Source organism: Tasmannia lanceolata, unplaced genomic scaffold (assembly GCF_043159265.1).
Source record: "Tasmannia lanceolata isolate RefF3 unplaced genomic scaffold, GAP_Taslan_0.1 ptg000011l, whole genome shotgun sequence".
NCBI classification, from domain to species: domain Eukaryota; kingdom Viridiplantae; phylum Streptophyta; class Magnoliopsida; order Canellales; family Winteraceae; genus Tasmannia; species Tasmannia lanceolata.
Genome location: NW_027518688.1, coordinates 26,663,909 through 26,677,248, shown reverse-complemented (window position 1 = coordinate 26,677,248; position 13,340 = coordinate 26,663,909). Strand labels below are relative to the sequence as shown.

Sequence of the window (13,340 nt, the reverse complement as noted above, 5' to 3'; positions counted from 1 at the left end):
CCCCTGATTCTAAAACTTCAACAGTAAGGTGTCATTGGATAAGCTTGCATTCTGCTCATTCCTCTAGAGCCCGGCTTGAATTCCTCAAGAGACCAATTGTCCTGGCTTCCCATCCAGAACAACATCTTTAATAACGGAGAGACAAAACCCGAAACTAGAACAAACAAAAGATAGCATAAATAGCCCAAACCTCCATAAAATATCACCATCATAACAAAAACTAGAGAAGATCTGTTACAAAAGCAAAGAAGCCACAAACACCACAAACTTCAACTAAATAACACCGGTGAAATCAGGAAAAAAAAAACATTTCCTTGAAGCCGAAACAAAATATAACACAATAGAAATACCAATTTTGATCCAAAATCACCACTGTGGAAGAAACCAACGAAAACCCATTACAAACAAATAAAGGAAACCAGCCACTCAAAAAAAGAAAATAAAGGTATCCAAAAACCTAAGTTTTCAACAAATTAAAACCCGAAGAAAGGACAACTCGAACAAGAGGAGTAATCAATACCTCAAAAAAACATCTCTCTGGGATGATCGTAAATCTTCGATTCATGTAGATTCATATATGGTGTAGTCATATTAGATCGGATAGTCAGGATCATCGAGAAGGTTTTGGGGGCACAAAGTATGTACCTTGAAGCTCAACTAATGAATGGTTTGGATCTTCGAACAAAGTGGCCTGGTGAATTTTCTAAAAAGTATGCGTTATATGATGCATGCACATAGGTGAGGTGGGACCATTGTCTATTGTGTCTGTTGGTGGGTGAGCAAGCATTTTTAAAAATACGATGAAGCCCACCTTGTTCGAAGATCCAAACCACTCGGCTGCTGGGCCATAATGTTACTAGATTGTGCCCAAAAAATCAAATCCTTTGGATGATCCTAACCCTTTAATCTATAGATAAAATACACCATATAGAAATCTCTATAGATCAAAGAGCTAGGATCATCTAACGGTGATGACATTCGTGGTACGACATATTTACATTGGGGCCTACCAACTGAATGGTTTAGATCTTTGAACAAGGTTGACCCCACTTTGCGATTGAACGTGGAATGCAGCCCTTGCCAATAGTTTATATACATTGTATTATCGAAACTTTGTTAAGATAGGAGCCTTAATTGAGTTGCCTTCCTCAATTTCAATATATCACATATCTATTTCCTTTCTTTTGTTTAGTTTTCAAGTTTTACTTGCTCTGCTTCGATCATAAATATCTTCATCCTTTGATTATCATGATCCCAATTGGGAGGATCCAATGGACCACAAAATCTTCTCTCTGCATGGGACTATCAAATAGACGGTTAGGATCATTCAAAGGTAGTGAAACATCACTTTGAAGGCCACCCCCCTTTTTATTGCGACCACCCTTTTGCTTAATACTAGTTAAAGATCTTTCATTTCATTTGTTCCCGTTTTAAAGCCTTCAGTAGAACCCACAAGAAAACCCCTGTGAAGGAAGGAACCCCAACATATGAAGGTAATCTCTTGTTTGAGTCTCAATTCTCTTATTTTCTGCATCATATAAGATGGAAATCAATTGCCTCTTTATTTATTTTTAATTATAAGTTTCTCCCTTTTGATTGTCTTTCCCTAAAGATACAGTAGTGTTGTGTTTTGAGATGCTCATCAAATGGTCGATAAAATTTCTCAAAGAGGTTCTGTTATTCTTCAATTATATGCAATCTCTAATAGCTTTAAAGTGCTTTTGGTGTACACCCAATTTCCAATTTGGGCCTTTTCAGATTGCTATTTATGTGTAACCTGACAAATGAAAAGAGCTAGATCCAAATTGCACACAAATGACACTTTGGATTTGCATTCAAACACACCCTTAATGTGGGCATGCCGCTTGCATTTTACTAGTATAAGAAGTTGAATACGTTTGCGATTTTTCAAGAAAGCTTCTGATTATGTATACATTTTTCTTATTCTATGTTTTTCTGAACTAAATAATTGCTTATTAGTCCCTAAGAAAAGCATATTAGCTTAACAGTCCTACTTTTAGAAAATGTTTGCTAAAAGGTCCCTAAAACTACAAACTTCCATTTTCTCCGTTAAAAATTTTGAAATGGCAAATTTTAGGAATATTTTTCGTTTCTAACTTTTCTAAGAAATTCCTATCTTGGTTGGATTGCAAGAAAATATCTTTGATGGAAAATTATTTCTATGAATTTTTTTTCATTGAGGAATTATGTCTGATTAATTTAGAGGGATAACATCATAAATCGAAGTTCCCTAACTGAAAAATTGAATAGGGTTGGTTTACCTTATCTTTTTTTTTATGTGTAAGAAATAAGAAATTTTAGATTTTTTTTCCTTTCAGAACTTTTCTTTTGGGAATAAGAACTAGCGTTTGGCTTCTAATCTTAGGAAAAGAAGGGAGAATGTCAAAGGGAAAGTCAATATTGGAAGAGATAATATTGTTGCTTATTTCCTAGTTTTTTTTTGAAAATATTGGAAGGGAAATAAAAAAACGCTAAGCTGATTAAATGGGTTGGGGTAAATTTGCCATTTTAAAATTTTTAACGGAGAAAATTGAAGTTCTTGAATTTTAGGGACCTTTTAGCAAATATTTTCTAAAAGTAGGACTGTTTAGCTAATATGCTTTTCTTAGGGACTATTTAGCAATTATTTTGCCTACACAAAAATCCCTTCTTTTTTTTATTTTTTATGGGTAAGCTGGGGTTTGGTCGGACCCCTACCAGTGTATTAAAGAGAAAGGAAGTATAGAGGATAGGAAATACAACGAATAATACATTTCAGTTTATACTCGGGGATATGTAGTCACCTCTTTGTCTAAATTTATGATCTCTAGAAGGCTTGGGGGGATTGTGGTGATTGGGATTTTGGAACACTTTGGAGTTGCATTCAGTATCTGGAGAATGTTGTGCAAAATATCTTTCTTTGGGTTTCCTTTCGATTCAAACACTCTGGAGTTGCGTTCAGTCCAGAGAGCATGAATTGCCGCAGCAAAGCTCATCCTGATTATTGTTGCCGCTAGACCCGTCCCTGGGAACTTTTTCCTAATCCTCCTCATCTTCTAGAGTGTCAAGTGGTTTTCTTTGGTGACCGATGCGGCAAAGGATCGAACGCCATATCCAGGCCAAGTAACCGCATTTGAAGAAGCTGTGATTGATTGTTTTAGGCTCGGATTTACACAGATGACATTAGCGATCTATGTTCCTTCCAAGGAACGACAGTCTATCAGAGGTGCTTAATCTCCCTTGAATGGCCTGCCAGGTAGTTAATGCATGTCTCGGGGGATAGCTTTGAACCAGATAGTGTTGGCCCACGGCTGTTTTTGGAACCATATCCTTATCTGATCCTAGGCACTCTTTATACTGAACTCGCCGTCTACTGCTGGTTTCCATATAATTGTAGTCGTGGTTCCTGGACTTATTATTATTGATTGGATGATTTTTTTTTCTTCCTTCAGGGAGTCTTTGTTCAATAATGAGTCTCTAAACTTTGAATACGTGTGAGCGAGGAGTCCGGTTTTGTTCTGGAGATTAGTTTGTTCATGGGGCCTCTCGGATGCCGTGGTTGTTCCCAAATTTCCACCCCATTGCCGTCTGCAATCAGTTGTCACATGTGAGCTTTTGCTATTTCTTTGACCTCCAGGATGCTTCTCAGACCGCAGGAAGGCTTAGATGGAATCTTAAGAGTCCAGATGTTTCTATTTTTAATGTACTTCTTTTGTATCCATTCCACCCACGGGTTTTGATGGTTGGTGAGGATGCGCCTTAGTTGCTTCATTTGTGATGTTATGTCAGACAATCTTCCTAGTCCCCCTGCAGTTTTGGGTTGACAAATATCATTCCATGACACCGGATGGATTTTCTTTGTGAGATCGACTGATCAACCCCAGCCCATACATAATCCCTAAAGATCTTTTCAATGGATTTTAGTATGCCTTTTGGAATTTTGAATCCTGATGACCAGTAATCCTGAAAAGAGCTGAGAAATGATCGGACTAGTCCAATTCTACCTGCCCTTGAGAGGTAGCAGTTACTCCAACTTTGGATTTTTTTTCCTGAATTTTGCAATGAGAGGCAAGCAATCAGTGCTAGAGAGGGGCGAGGTGAATAGGGGGAGACCTAGGTACTCAACTGGGAGGGTGCCTTCCTTCATGCCCAGTCTGCAAGTAATATCCTTCCTTTGCTCTGTGGTTGTTCCTGGGAAGAATACTTCACTCTTGTGTATGTAAGCCTCCAAGCCTGTACAAGCTGCAAACTTCTTCAAGCATGCTAAAATACCGCTAATGAAACAAAAAACATTACGTCATCGGCAAAGTGGAGATGTGTAATAGATAGTGCACCTTTGGAGAACAGAGTTGAGATCAAACCTCTTTGCAATGCATCATCTAGAGTTATGGTTAAACATTTCCATAACAAGGCAGAAAAGGAGGGGGGAGAGGGGGTCTCCTTTTCTAAGGCCGTTAGTTGACTAGAAGTATCCCTGGGGAGCCATTGACGAGGATTGAGAAGGAGGGGTTGTTGATACGTTTGGAGAGCCACCTGCACCATGTCCTGTCAAATCCTTGTTTATGCATGAACATGATGAGAGCTGTCCTATTCACATTTCAAAGGCCTTTGCAAGGTCAACCTTTCCTATTAAAATTGGTTTCTTTCTTCAAGGAAGAAGAATGTGAAACACCCCTTTCATCCTCTTGTTCTTCACTAGTGCCGATTAGAGGGGCAGTACATCACAACAATATAACCTCTTCTACCACTTACTACTGACAACAATTCGTTGATTATGGATCCTATCCTATGAAGCAGTAGTTGTCCAATTGATCCACCACTTAGTTTTGTTAATTGAATTATGTTACTTATCCTAATGTAAATGCCAATTTGTACTCAATATCAGCTCAGAAGCTAGATGATAAAACAATTATTGTGCTCAGGAAAGGGAGGTTAATTCTGTGCTTAGGCTCGGGAAACTGTGATTTGATGGCAGCCTTTCATTAAGTAGTCTTTATCCTCTGGAGGTTATCTGTATCTCAATTTTGCAATAAAATATCCTTCAACAACTTCTTTTCTTTGTTTTGAGTATTTTGGTGTCATAGGTTGTTTTGCTGAGTTGGGTGTGTGCTTTTCTATTTTTGTGCATTTGTTATGTGACATATAAAAATTTGTGAATATATAAATTGTTTTGTAAGATCTTCGTAGAAGGTTGCATAAAAAGCTAGCTTTAATTTTTGAAGGGTTTCTCTCAAGATCTTCGTTTGAAGATCGCAAAGATGTTGTGTTGTTTTAACAGTGTTCTTGTAGGAATGATCTTCAAGGAGGATTATAGTTTTTAAATTATTAGTATCTTAGGAATGATCTTCAAGGAGGATTATAGTTTTTAAATTATTTGTATCTTGTGGTGTAGATGTACAAAGGAATGTAAAAAGGAAAACCCTGGACCTGTCCAGGGTTCTGAAATTATCTCCTAGGACCTCACATGATGGTTCATGGGGGACTCCTGGTTCCTTTATCATGTAATCTTCGTATGATTATCGATACATTTTGTCAACTTTCAAAAGAAAATATGTTGTTTTGTTGAGTTAATTTTTATTTTGAGAGCCCTGAAATGGGTTTCTTTAGCTTAATTTTTTGACTCTTATTAATGAGTTTGGTGTATCTAGCCCTCCCCAGTCCCCGCAATGGCGGGAGCCTCGTGCAACCCTCCCCCCCCCCCCCCCCCCCAACACACACACACACACCCCCCCACAACCACCACCACAACTCTCACCCCTTTTTTAATGAGTTTGGTGTATGCTTTTCTGGGTGTTTATGGCGTGAGATTATTGGACCCACTTATTTTGGAAACATTAGGGTGTCTATTATATGTGGTCCCCATACGATATGCCTAGAAAGCTACATATGGGATCCACATGATGGTTGGGGGTGATTTTAGTAGACTTTCCATCTATTTTCTATCCAACTAAACACATCATTTATATTTTCTGTTTATTTTCTCTATGGTTTCCTAACAACTAAGCACTCATCTCACAGGTTTTCCATTCCATTTGCCACATCATTTCCATTTTCTTTCCCAATCGAGGAAAGCAACTTAACAGACCCTAGAGAGAGGGAGGGAGACGGAGAGGCAGAGAGATGGCGTTGTGGTTTTCCCGCGCTTCTAGAAGATTCCGAGCATCACCCTTCTGCGTCGCTCTCAACTCTTCCCCCTCTTTTAAACCCTCCGACCCTTTCTTCCTAAAATCCCCAATCATTGCTTCAAAAACCCTAGAAACCCTTCACCCACACCCGAACTTCTGTTGTGGAAGACTTTTTGAATTTCCCGCTGGAAAAATTATTCCTTTCCATGTGACTCTATCCATTGCCAGCATCTCCAGCACTTCGGCGCTTACGAACGGAACAGAAAATGGTGAGAATCGCCGAGGTAACGCTGACAAAGAACGACGATCGAAGAAAATCCCTTCTTCTTCGTGGATCGATTTATATCTACCACAATCTGCCAGGCCGTATGCTCGGCTAGCCAGATTGGACCGGCCGATTGGGACGTGGTTGCTCGCCTGGCCATGTATGTGGTGAGCTTTCTCATTTTCTTTTTTGTTTCTTTTTTCTTCTAGGGCTTTGATTTTTTTATTCTCTGATGAAATTTTTATGAATTCGTACTTTATTGTCGGATGATTGTTGAATGTTATGAGATCTTCATTAGTTTTGGTATCAGTGTTGAAAGATTAGATAATGAACTCATTTTTTTAACTTTTTTCGTGTTTGGAATTCTAGGTCAATTACGTTGGCGGCGGCGCCAGGGAGCCTTCCTGATCTCAAGATGTTATCTTTGTTTGGTTGTGGCGCTTTGCTTTTACGAGGAGCTGGTTGTACAGTGAACGATCTTCTTGATCGCGATATTGATACAAAGGTACTGTTCAGTGCCAATTTTTGTCAGTTCCATCTGTTCGAGAATAATGCATTTTTTATGTGCTCACGTTATATACCTTATAATCTGTAATTGCAAACACATACTGAAAATTCTCTTTGTTTGTCCCATAGGACAAATGTTATTGTAGTGCTTAAATCACTTCATATCTTGTAGCATGGTTCTTTATGCTAATGGAATTGCTCTTTGAAATACTTTTGTTTTGCAGGTGGAGCGCACAAAGTCAAGACCAGTTGCTAGTGGTGTTTTGACACCATTTCAGGGGCTTAGCTTTCTTGGATTTCAGCTTCTCTTGGGCCTGGGGATTCTCCTTCAACTAAATAATTATAGGTTAGTATGTTTCTTTTATGCATCTAATGTTGAGGTAATTATAGAAGTTATTCGTATCTACAAAAAACTAAGGTTGCATTCGGAAACCATTCTCTTCATTCTCATTCTGGAATTAAGAATCATAATGCATTTTTTGAGTGCTCTTGACAACAGAATAGTGTTCGGCAAACTCAACCAAATTTTATTTTTTTCTGTTGTTTTGAGCAAATTTACATTCGGCTGTGACAAAAGAATGGATTCCAGATTTTTTTAGAGAATATACATGGATCAAATAAATAAAATAGACACATAAAAAACTCAATATAAAACACGCCAACAATGAAAAGAAAACTCATGCTCAAACAACCTAAAACTACTCTACAACAAATGCATAACAGATCAAAAGCAAAACCTTCAGAAACCCGAGTCCAAAAGTGACGACTCTACACAAATCAAACCCAAGTCCAGCAATTTTTTTGGGGGTTTTCTAATTAAAGCTCCACACAAGCTGTAGCCACCTATAAATACCTCATCCCAACCCAGATATAAATCCACTGCGGAAGCCCGATCCCAAAACGGTGAACAATCAACACAGCCGACGCATCGGATTCTAGTGCAGCGGAAGAACTCACAAATCCAAATTAAAACTCATATGCAAACCCCTTCAATCTACCGCGGCTTGCTTTTCGGCTCCAATTCACCAACGGATGCGTCTGCATTAGATTCATACATTCATTTCAAATAACAGAGTAATAACAAAACAATATCTATCTATGCTGCAGAACAAAATTAGATAGCAGATTTCTATCAAACAGAGAGTATAAAACTATAAATCAGTTAGCAAATGGCAGACCAAGTCGGCAGTCATGCTTTCCTTCAAGAGGAAGAGCTCCAAATGGTAGCATTCATAACAATGGAAGCTCTATTCTGGCACCACGCAGATCACATTCCAATGGTAATGACTGTGTAACCCAGTTCTAATTGGAAACAAGATGATTGAAAGGATCATAAACCAGAGAAGATTAGCACCTCCAAAGCAAGACAGTATGAGGTCAGGGCTGTGAGAAGCAACAGGACAGATGGTGTTTCAGTTCCTATTGCCACGACCAGATCACCCAAAAAGCATCGAATCCGTCTCATTCTGCCTCGCTCAGAACAACATATACATGCATTTCTACTTTATTAAAAAAAATAATAAAAAGGAAAAAGAAAGGAAAAGAAAAGAAAAGCCCATCTCCTCCCAAAAACTAATCACCCATGGACAAGGAAGAGAAAAAAGAGGAACCCACAATCATTACTTCTCCTTTTCATCGTACCAACATCAACGACTCTAATCATCATCCCCAAATCCTACTATATGTATTTCTTTCAAAGTCAAATCAAATTTCTCCATTTGTTCTAAAAATGCAGAATCCCATCCCCATTTCTTTATCACCCATTGGCTTCTGCTTTTCTTGTTGTCGTAGGAGAGCGAGGAATAGAAGAAGACCCCTCTCAGCTTAGCATTGGATCCGATTTCTTCAGAACCTTCTGTCCCTCCTCCCCTCGGATGTTGTCGCATGTAAGTTGTTCAGAGAAGACCCTTTTCCCCTAACTCTGCTATTGTCACGAGCTGCAATGCCAGTTCTGAGCAGAGTTTTAGCAGTGAGAGAGGGAGCCATTCCTCCCCTGGTGGAGATTTTTCCTCCGCCCATAGTTTCTTTCCATATGGTCGTCGATTGCCATGGAGAGAGAAGGAGAAGAGTGGAAGAAAATGCAAAGGGCATTTGTGGGGTGTTTTATTTTCTAGGTTTTTTAGTGAGAGGAGAGGGAGAGAGCACCCATCGCGATAAACATATTAACATGATTCTCCGAAGCGATAAAAAGTCGCTCTACATAATCGCGCTAAAAACCTTCTAATAATCAAAAACTACATTTCGCACAAGATGAGCGGCATTCTTTCAATTTTTACGGGTTTTAAGTAAAAAAATGACTAAATCTCATTTTAAGAAGTGTTGCCGAATCCATTTCAAAAAGAAGTGTTGCCGAACGCAACCTAAGGTGGTATCTGCTCCCTTCTCCGGCTACAATCATGCATGAGTTAACAAATTTTTAACATAAATTTTACGCTGTCAATATTATGTAGATTGTTTTAGGTAGTCACAGCCTTTCATCTTGATTTTCACCAAAATAATTTCGACATTGTGCCAAACCACGCAGGACTATAAAGACCTAAGGTTGCTATAAAGTATAACCATTGAAATTCATCTTTCAATAACAGGCAGGAGGGGGAAACCCCCAAAAGTGTGTTATGGATTTGTAGGAAAATATCAGAAACTGTTATCTAGCTTGCACATGTTAGGTAAATCCTATAAGGCCACGTTTGGATACCTCATGTTTTTTTTTTTGGGATTTGGATTTGGATTTGGATACAAAATACAGCAATCATCTTCATGCTCATGTTGTACGAGAGAGAGAGAGAGAGAGAGAGAGAGAGAGAGAGAGAGAGAGAGAGAGAGAGGTCTTGCCGCTGCTGCAGCAAGGTCGAGGAGCAGCGGGGTTGGTGGTACTTGCTACAAGTATGGATTTCCAAATAATGTCTTGCAGAACAGATTTGAAAATCTGATCTTTTTTCACTGTTGTAGCTGATTTGGAAATTTAAGGATTTGATCCAGATCCAAATCTCAACTGCCAAATGTGAGAAATCCAAATCTAATTCTCGTGGGTATCCAAACGTGGCCTCAAAGAATACTTAAAATATGCTAAAACTCTAGAAATGAAGTTGACATTTTCTTTTATAAATATATTATCGTCATACATAAACTGGATCATTAATTTCCATGCTCATTAGAGAATTAAAACCAAGGAAGTTGATGGTGTAAGACAAAATCTGCTAGGACAAAAGCACTTAATTGCTTTTATTGTTCTCCTGCAGCCGTGTGTTGGGGGCATCTTCGTTGCTGCTAGTTTTCTCCTATCCACTGATGAAGAGGCTTACATTTTGGGTATGGCTTTATGAGCACCTTTCCTTCTTTTATGTCCTTTAGCAACATAAGCCGATGCATTTTATAGCTTTATTTAATTGCAGCCTCAAGCATATTTAGGTTTGACGTTTAATTGGGGAGCTTTATTAGGATGGAGTGCAGTTAAAGGAAGTTTGGATCCTGCTATTGTCTTCCCGTTGTACATTTCTGGTGTGTGTTGGACACTCGTTTATGATACAATCTATGCCCATCAGGTATGCTTAGTAATTATCAAGCTTGTAGGGATTGTAGTTTTAGTTTCTGGCTTCACTTCTTTTTCAGAGGTGACACCTAAAATATTTTGACTTGTGTTTCAGGATAAAGAAGATGACCTGAAAGTGGGGGTTAAATCCACAGCCTTGAGGTTTGGTGATCTAACAAAGAATTGGATTAGTGGATTTGGGATTGTATGTATAAGTAGCCTTGCTCTCAGTGGATTTAATGCAGAACTTGGTACAGATTTATTTTGCTTCTGCTTTGTTTGGCATCACTGTCTGAGTGTTGAACTAGGCTTAATACTAAATGGTTGCCATGGGTGGGTTCCTGATTATATGCATCTTTTTGTGTAGGACAGGGTGGCCATATTATCCATTTTTGATGGTTGCAGCTGGTCAGTTAGGGTGGCAGATTTGGACAGTCGACTTGTCAAATCGCTCAGATTGTAATAAAAAGTGAGTATTTATGCAAGCTTACCTCCTTTTTGTAGTGATTTTTTTTTTTCTTTGGTCTGAGAAGATAGATGACTTCTATACATGATATTGAATTAGGTCTACCAATTGATGCGCTTCTATAAAATATGATTTAACGTAACTGAAATATCGCAACACCTAGATTTTTCTTAAACACATTTTCTAATGTATTAAAGTATTTAAGGAATGTTGTAGCAAGTGAAGGTCTATAGTAAACAATCTTCAGAGTTCTGTCTGGTGATAAATTTGATATTTATGAATCACTTGAGCTTCTTTCTTCTAGGATAATCATGTCTCTACCAAAATTTGAAATGTCGGAGGATAGGTGGTGCTTTCCGAAAAGTCACTTTGAGTTGTTTTAAATTTAGATCTCTTTTACATGTCCCAGTCTTAAGCATAACACCAGAATTAGTCTCCATCTGTACCTGAGCCTTTATGAATACTAATGAAGGGATAAATACTCATAAAATTCATAATTCAGATAAAAAATAGTGGAAAGAAAAGACTACGTGGCGGGAGTTTGATGGTGACTCTTGTAAAAGATGAAAGAGAACTCAATTACAGAAGAGCAGAAGCTCATAGCATTGACTGCCAAGGAATTACTCATAATCTTTCGAATATTTGCAACTCCTTGCCATTTGCACAAGGTCACCTCATCTCTCTTTGATAGCTTATCAGGATTATGGTTGTTTAAAATATACATATCTGCAGCAAAAATATGCAGCACATTTGGGTGCCAAATGTATTTTAATTTCCATGCTTTCTGACTGGGTTTTCAACCTAGATGATACGATTTCTTGCTTATTCTTGGGACCTAGTTGTTGACCATATTCTCTTATACCCCCTCAGAGATTGCTCGGAGATTGCCCTCTTTTCTGTCATGTAAATTGTGGAAGGGAAGATGAAGCTGCTCCTGATTATAGCCATTGAGAGTTAGATGCAAATCATAACTGTTGGTTGACCATGTGCCGCCTACTTATTATGGATGTCGTGCAAAATCTCTACTTTCTCCATGAGTAGTCTTTCAAGTTTCAATTTATATCTCTTCTTTCACCTTCATATGTGTACTGAAGGGCTGTGTCCTTTTTACGTGTATGCTAGCACTTTTTTTGGGAGCAAATGCAAGCGCTAATGTGTACATTTTTACGTTAAATGACGATGCAGCTGTTATTACAACCCAATGCTAAGATCATGTCAAGCTTGTTAGTTCTCTATAGTTTTTTTTGTTTTTTCTTTTTCAAATGGTAGCTCTCTATAGTGTTCATTGTGCCCAAATGCTTTCTCTACACACACTCTTCCTAAAGCAGGTTTCAGAGTTTATTTGGACGTCACCAAAATCAATCCTTATTTGGAAACAAGATTATCTGAAGTTAATCTTACTTGCAAATGGGACATTAAAACCACTTTCGAAGTCATTAAGTATATCATTTATAAAATTATCTGTCATTATTTGGAAATAATTTATTAACTTAAAACCCATGTTGATGATTATATACAAATATTTCTCAGAGGTATCCAGAAACCCCTTAATCTCGAATTTCAGTCGACTTTTAGCTTTACTCATCTCTGAATGCCTCTGACCAGAATATTACTTATTTTTATTTTGCCAGATTTGTATCCAACAAGTGGTTTGGAGCCATCATATTTAGTGGGATCTTGTGTGGAAGACTTGCATCCTAATGGGTATGTTTACTTCTAACATGATTGCGCGTGTCTCGATGTATTATACAATATGGTAACTTTTTAGAATGTTTTCACTCACTTATTTGCAGGAGGGGTGGATGGATCATTATAAAACTTGTTCCATTTGTGTTTGTGCAGATACACATAATTCATGTTACACTCCAGGCTGAGCTCCCAGGGCAGTAAGAGAAGTGCAATCTTGTAGATGAAATTCCATGTCTAGTTAGAGAGATGTGTCATTTTTGCAAGTTTGAAGAAAAGATAAGGAGACAGCAAATGATTTAACTAAGGCATTATTGGGTGGATCTCTTTGTTAGGCAAGTTTAATGGGACTTTAGTTTTTCTTTTCTTTTCTCCAGGAGGAAAATAGTCATATGCTTGATTAACTTACGGAAATGTTATCAACAATCCATATTTTGATGATCGCACTCCTCACTTTAGTAAACACGGGTTGGGTCGGGTCAACCCGCGATTTTTTGGATTTTTTTAACATTTTTTATTTTAAAATAGAAAATGAGATCAAGGAGTAAGAGCATCTCACTTTTTGAGCTCGAATAGTGCACTTGTGTTTGGAAATCAGCCCTTCTAACAGCATCTCACTTTTTGCGGACTCTCAACTTCCAGCAGCTCATGAGCATTACTAATTTACTATGCATGAATACACCTTATTTTTTAAAATGGATGATTGGAAGGTACAGCCCACACCATAGGATGATCCAAACCGTGCATTTGATGGGCCATAAT

At 38.1% G+C, this 13,340-nt stretch overlaps 1 protein-coding gene across 4 annotated transcripts; it reads left to right on the top strand.

Moving 5' to 3' along the window:
- The first annotated feature begins 1,281 nt into the window (after positions 1-1,281).
- PPT1 (polyprenyltransferase 1) lies at positions 1,282-13,024 on the top strand. Of its 4 annotated transcripts, none has more exons than XR_013253931.1 (10): positions 1,282-1,493; positions 6,019-6,557; positions 6,760-6,895; positions 7,122-7,243; positions 10,137-10,206; positions 10,290-10,439; positions 10,542-10,677; positions 10,799-10,895; positions 12,524-12,648; positions 12,735-13,024. XR_013253931.1 is itself a non-coding variant. In XM_077390993.1 (10 exons), exons 2-9 carry the CDS (start codon positions 6,121-6,123, stop codon positions 12,591-12,593), a joined length of 1,218 nt encoding a protein of 405 aa, XP_077247108.1. In that variant the 5' UTR covers positions 1,284-1,493; positions 6,019-6,120; the 3' UTR covers positions 12,594-12,596; positions 12,686-13,024. The 4 variants fall into 4 exon arrangements, 3 of the variants coding, with proteins under 3 accessions (XP_077247108.1, XP_077247109.1, XP_077247107.1); XM_077390993.1 differs by having other exon boundaries at positions 1,284-1,493; positions 12,524-12,596; positions 12,686-13,024; XM_077390992.1 differs by having other exon boundaries at positions 1,291-1,493; positions 12,524-12,596.
- Positions 13,025-13,340: the final 316 nt, after the last annotated feature.

Bases quoted from the DNA above. Each gene is read 5' to 3' on its own strand.
- PPT1 (XM_077390993.1), top strand. From the start codon at position 6,121: ATGGCGTTGTGGTTTTCCCGCGCTTCTAGAAGATTCCGAGCATCACCC. The intron at 6,896-7,121 runs GTACTGTTCAGT...TTTGTTTTGCAG, and splicing joins ATCGCGATATTGATACAAAG to GTGGAGCGCACAAAGTCAAG. The intron at 10,896-12,523 runs GTGAGTATTTAT...TTATTTTGCCAG, and splicing joins CGCTCAGATTGTAATAAAAA to ATTTGTATCCAACAAGTGGT.